The sequence below is a fragment of the Mesitornis unicolor genome, unplaced genomic scaffold (assembly GCF_000695765.1).
Source record: "Mesitornis unicolor isolate BGI_N332 unplaced genomic scaffold, ASM69576v1 scaffold28631, whole genome shotgun sequence".
Classification (NCBI taxonomy): domain Eukaryota; kingdom Metazoa; phylum Chordata; class Aves; order Mesitornithiformes; family Mesitornithidae; genus Mesitornis; species Mesitornis unicolor.
This window is the reverse complement of record NW_010166213.1, coordinates 2,153-8,331: the sequence shown is the minus strand read 5'-3', so window position 1 is coordinate 8,331 and position 6,179 is coordinate 2,153. Positions and strand designations below refer to the sequence as shown.

At 35.4% G+C, this 6,179-nt stretch overlaps 1 protein-coding gene across 1 annotated transcript in view; it reads right to left on the bottom strand.

The window, feature by feature from the left end:
• Positions 1-348: 348 nt before the first annotated feature.
• Positions 349-6,179, bottom strand: part of LOC104548778 (transient receptor potential cation channel subfamily A member 1-like) — a gene marked incomplete at its 3' end in the record, with an annotated part of 6,457 nt that continues 626 nt past the window's right edge. Inside the window, exons 2-6 of the mRNA XM_010194891.1 lie at positions 4,784-4,946; positions 3,222-3,397; positions 1,674-1,781; positions 856-964; positions 349-494 (exon numbers count right to left, since the gene is read on the bottom strand). Of these exons, the coding sequence (XP_010193193.1) occupies positions 349-494; positions 856-964; positions 1,674-1,781; positions 3,222-3,397; positions 4,784-4,946 (702 nt within the window). The remainder of the gene's footprint in view (positions 495-855; positions 965-1,673; positions 1,782-3,221; positions 3,398-4,783; positions 4,947-6,179) is intronic.

The window sequence follows — 6,179 nt, the reverse complement described above, 5'->3', positions numbered from 1 at the left end:
ACAGACTTCCCTATGTTGAGGGTCAGGTCTAAACCATGTTTATCTTTGCTTGCATGAGTTGATTTCAGCCTTGCAAACAATTTGATTAATGATACATATTTTCAGAAATGTTTATTCAAACTGAAACTGGGCACAGGCCCTTACACCAACAGTGTCACTGTAGCTGCAGCCGTAACACAAATTTGTGCTTGCTTACAGAGAAGATACTGTAAAGGTCAGGGCAAGGCTTTGGATAAACATGAATGATGAGAAAGGGTCATTTCTGGGGTGTTTTTTTCCACACCACTCAGAGATTTAGAAATACCTAGGTTTTATCAAAACTGTATTTCTCTCGATTCCAAGTTTTACCTGTTTTAGATCAATTTGGGCTCCAAATTCAATGCACATTCTAATCATTTCAAGGTCCCCACTTTGAACTGCCAAGTGAAGTGGACTGCACTTTCCATTATTGGTAAAATTGATGTGGGTTTTAGCAGAGTGACCCAATTCTTCACCTGAGAGATGAAAATAAATGAAAATCTTTTAAGCAAGAATGATACAGTAGAAGATACCAAGGCTTTCAAAACAAGTATATTAACTGTGGAGTAATACTCTCCCCCCTCAAAATATGAACCTTTTACACCCACCATTAAACAATGGATGAACACATATTTAGGAAAGCAGTTAAGCTGCGACTGCAATCCTACAAAATTTATTAGCATGAATTGCCTGTAGGAATAGTTGCATTAACTTCTTGTAAGTTCAATCACAGTTACAAGTGCTTGTTTGCAGAGTTCTATGAGAAGTAAAGCAGTAAATTGGTAACAGTACTATAAATAATAAATCTTACTGAGTGCTTGGGAACAATATATTTACCTTTTTTTAAAAGAATCTCCATACATGTTTTTGCACCTGAAAATGCAGCTGCATGGATAGGCATACATCCTGTTTTGTTTGGCTTACATATTTTCCCTCCATTTTCAATCTGAAAAATAATGTCTGGAGATAGCTTAATAACATTCAGAAAATTCTGACTAATGAACTTATTGTTACAGATATCATCTTCTATATAGCTGTAGCTGTCTCCTTTTTATTTTTTTTGTGTTGTACATGCATTGTGAAGCTTATATACAAACGTCTTAACAATATGCTTTGAATTCTGGTCAGCCAGACATTTCTTGACATTTCTTCTACAGTTTTCTAAATCACAAAATAACCACCTTTCTTTTTTTTGCAAAGTATACTTTTTACATATCAGGGATCCCAGAACATATATAAGGATTGCTGGCACTCTCTTCAAACAGCTCCTAAGTATTTCATTAAGATTTTTTTTCATGGTTCAGAAGCATATAAGTGAAAATTCTAGGAAAAGAATGACATAGAGATAAAATACTTTGTATTTCAGACAAAAAGTATTCTTTTTGAGCTTTAAATTACCTTTTTTTTTCCCTCTGGGCTGATCCCTTCATTTAATAGATGGTGATGCTGTATGGGTGTGCACTGAACATTTATGTGCAGTATAATGATCTCACAAAATAAAAGGAGTACACAATATGCATGTGCCTATAAATAGTAATTTGAATACTAGGTCCATGATTAACTTCTCTCCACTGAACAGACAGAACACAGGAAGAGTGACGCTGCACCAAGCTAAACGGAATCATACAAAAAAGGTGGTGGCTAATTATACTTACCAGGAGTGTCAGTGCTTCAGGATTATCCTTATAACACGCTACAATTATAGGCGTGTTCCCTGCTTCACCTTCCAAATTTACATCTGTACTGCTATGCTGGACTAAAATCTAAATGTTTAAGAAAACATTCAGTCAGCCAAAAGCCAAGAACATCAACAAAAGTCTATTCCCTTACTTCTGTTGTTTATAACCCATAGCACTCTTATGACTTGTTCTTTTTGCATGCCAACAGCCCACAATGCATAAGCAGAGGAAGGAAAAAATGTGGGACAACATAAAAACATGCAGGTGAAAAATGCAGGTAAGAACAGACAAAGTAAAATTCTTTACAGCAGACAACAGTGTATCTAGGATAAACACTGCACTTAGCTACAGAGTTACCTTAAAGTTTTATTTAACAATTCCCCCAATACTAGGAGAAAACCTTTTCTGTAGAAAACTGCAGATGGGGATTTTTGACTGAAATTTGTTATAATGTCTCGTAATATTCTGCATTTCCTGGAAAGTGGCAGTGTTGTAGATCCTGCTCAGTCAGGCATCTGTTGGACAGTTATATAGGATCAAGGGAGACAGGGCCTGATGAAAACAGGGATCCTTCCAGTCCTGAATTCCTGCTTCATTCCCTATCTTAACAGCTAACACCAAGCTATCGGTGTCTTTATGACTGCTTTCAGCTTCTTTTGAGAAGCAAAGGATCTGAAAATTATAATGATATATGCATATTTATTCCACTACCTACATATTTATTAAATTCTCTTTCAGTAATTCCAGTTATTTTTTCTGTACTGGAGAAACGGGCACACGTTAATCACTCTCAGGCAATTTGGCAATAGAAACCAAAAGAGAATTAGCTTGAATAAACAACAGAGTGGAGAAAAAATGAAAGTACATATTTAGTCAAGAGTAGAGCTGTAAAATAACCCAAGCCCAGAACTTACATATGGAGTGAAAACATTCTCATTACAGGTGGATAAGTGATGAAAAAATTATGCTTAAAATTTCAGTGCTCTTGCTATTTTGCAAGGTTCAAAATGGATAACTTAGTAATTTCTTCACAATATATTTTTGTGATTTTTAATTGCAGGTTTAATGATTATTAAAATGTTGGTTTTAAGAACTGTTTTCTGACTAATTTTAATCTGATTTTAATTAAAAAATACACTAGTTTCAAGAAAAAATTGATACTTCCATTACTTCCTACATTTGAAATAGCACATTTCTACATGAACTTTCAATGTTAAAAAGAACCTTTTTAAATAAATTCCTTTCTGCTTTGAAAATTTAAAAGAACTATCCATGAAACATCATAACTGCTATAATAGCACAAATAGCAGTATTTATATAAATCAGTAAGTACCTTTTTAATTGCTGTGCTAAGAGACAAACATTTCTATAAGCTTCATGTGTTACACAACCTGCTCACTAAGCCAAGCATGTGAGGTGCTACATCCAGGATACTGCATGTATGAACAAGGTCTCGGTGTTGTGCACACAGCTGCTGTTGAGCTACTTATCAAATCTGTATATTTATGTGGACTTTAGACTTACCTTAACAATTTCATTATGTAGGGACTGCACAGCCATATGCAAAGGTGCCATCATGTTGGAGTTCAGAATGTTTGGATTGGCTCCTCTGTTGAGAAGCAAACTAACACTTTCAACCTGGTTTTTCTTTGTAGCCCAGTGCAACGGGGTATTTCCAGAGGAATCCATCACATTCAATACTAAGTCAAAGGAGAGAAAACAAAACAAAAGCAAAACCAAAGCAAACCCATCAAATGTTCTGATTGCACTGAAAAATAAAAAGCATCTTCAGTGGAGGTTTAGATCTGTGCTACTCTGTTTCTTTAGAGAAAAAGAAAGATTGCATATCACACAGTGTACTGTGTTAAATTGATTTAATATTATGCTGAATACATGGTATTGCTTAGAGAAAATGTTGCATTAAAAATATTAATATACTCAAATAGCAGAGAAGAGTTTGACAAGGTTAGCAAATAGCACTAAAGTTTTTTATTAGAGCTTTTGAAATTATAATAGTGGAGAGATGGGAGGGGTGAAACACCTGTCTACTTCTTGCCTATTACTATACAACTGTTTTCTTCCTCCAAGAGTTATTGATTTCCCTCTTTCCTTGTCTCTTCTCTTTCCTATCTTATCTGACTTTGCAGCTATTGCTTTAGAGGCTGCACAGAACAAGTGAGTGTGACTAACTAAAATAAGAGGTAAAAAATAAGTGCTTGCAAATTTTAAGAAGTTTAAAGATCATATCTATTCTGATTCACTTAAGAACACAAGTAAATGAATTTTTATGAGTTACAAAACTGGTCTATTCTACAGATATATTTTGAGCTTCAAAATTTCAAATAAACAAATATTCTAAAAAAAAATCTGACAAAAATTATATAATGAAAAGAAATAAATATATTTCATCCAGAATAATCTAAAATTAGATTGGCTGTCATTGGGTGAAAAAATGAGCTTTTCAGAGACATTGAATGTTTGCTCAGTAGCCCACAGTCTATCAGTGGAGTCCTATGTAATTCATAATGATTATTAATAACTATTAAACAACACCTTTTACACAGGCTGTTTTTCCATCAATTGAGGCCCCATGTTCTCCTATGTACTACCTTATCCTTAAATTTCTTTAGCTTGCCTATCTCATAAAATGTTTATTCTTCCCCACTATTAAGTAAACAAGTAGTGATGATGACCTGAATGACAAGTATAAGAAACCAAATTAATTACCTTTTACATTCGCAGTATTATAAATGTAACAGAAGATATATAACAAAAATAAGGAAGACAAAAAGTCAAGCCTACTGTACTTCACTGCAGTTTTTGGTATGTGAACACTAAATCTGAGTCTCAGACAAAATAAAGAGATATCAATACACTGCACTAGAGAGAAAACAGCCCTAACATTGTAACAAGGGTGATGCAAACCACATCTGAGACACTGCAAACTGTGGCAGACGGTTTGAACTATATTTGAATCTATAAATGTAGATAACACATACCAGTTCTGCTTCAGCTGGGTAACAAACACTTTGTTTATTGAACGTTTTTATTCTGTTAAATAAAATAGTTCATAAAATGTGTGTTACCTTCGCAGGAAGAATCATCTATGATCAACTGCATTAATTCTATTTGACCTCCTTCAGCAGCGTGATGCAATGGGGTGGCATTTAATTCATCCACTTTGGTAAGCCCAGAACGATTCTTCTTAATGAAGCTCCGTAGCCTGCAGGCACTTCCATCTGAAATCACCTGTTTTGAATACAAATATTCTCATTTTCTCATTTTCCTAATAGACAAGATGTTAGCAATGCTACAATGTGTTACTGTGGGCATGACACCACTCAATAATTCCTTCCCAACTATTTATACAGAAGCATACCAATCCTGATCAGATTGAGTCAACAGTGAATCCCAGATTGATTTGACTGATTGCAAAATTTGACCCAGAAAAGGAATATTGCAGAATTAACATACATGAAAATTATCTTGAATACATCATTTTGTTGTCTTTACTGAGCTCATTATCCTCCCTCCACCACAGAAAATTTCAAACAAGCAAATTAATCACTTACTGTTTTATACTCTCTCCAGCTGTGGTCACATCAAATGAATTCAACAGAGAGGAAAAAATAATAATCTGGATAAATTCCTTTTCTAGACATTTCTACAGAGACTGATATTACATCCTGGGCTTTCAAGATTAGCTGTTGGGTTTCTGTGATGTTCTATATGTCAAAGCAACCAAAAAATTCTTTAATTTCAGCAGTGTCTTAAAAGCATCCCATGGGCTACTATCTCAGCCTGAAACAACCTAGCATTTTCATAGCATAATACAATACAACCCTCTCTGATAGCTGTCCTGGTTTGAGCTAAATAGAACTAATTTTCTATTTCATGATTTTACTTTTCAGCTCAGTCTCTTTTAAGTGGCTGAACTTGCTGAAACTAACGGCATGTTTTTCCCAAACAGTTTGTACTGATATTGTTCAAAGCCAATTGTCTCACAATGGCTGTCGTGTCTGCGCCTACGGGGGAGGGAAGAGGACTCAAAACTGACCAATTAGGTATTCCATCCCACATACGTCATACTCGGTATAAAGCCGAGGGATCACGAGGGTTTGGCCCTTCTTCCATCTTGGAGCCCTTCCAGCTCAGACCCTTCCATCCATCTCGATCGGGCAGTGGCGAAGGTCTGAGCAGACCCCTGCTAGTTCGTCTGCCGCTGATCCTGATTCATGTATTCCTACACCCTACTCCCACCTGCTGTTGGGACTGGTGCGGGACTTTTCCAGTGCCCTGCTCTATAGAGCCTCTGGTGACGTATTCGTCATTGGGGGGAGGATTTTATATTGGTTGTGTATATATATTGTACATATCTGTATATATTTCATTATCTTCCTATCTACATTATTATCCTGTACTATTAGTACTATTGTTTTATTAAATCTGTTAGTTTTATTTTCCAACCTGTAAAGTCTCTTT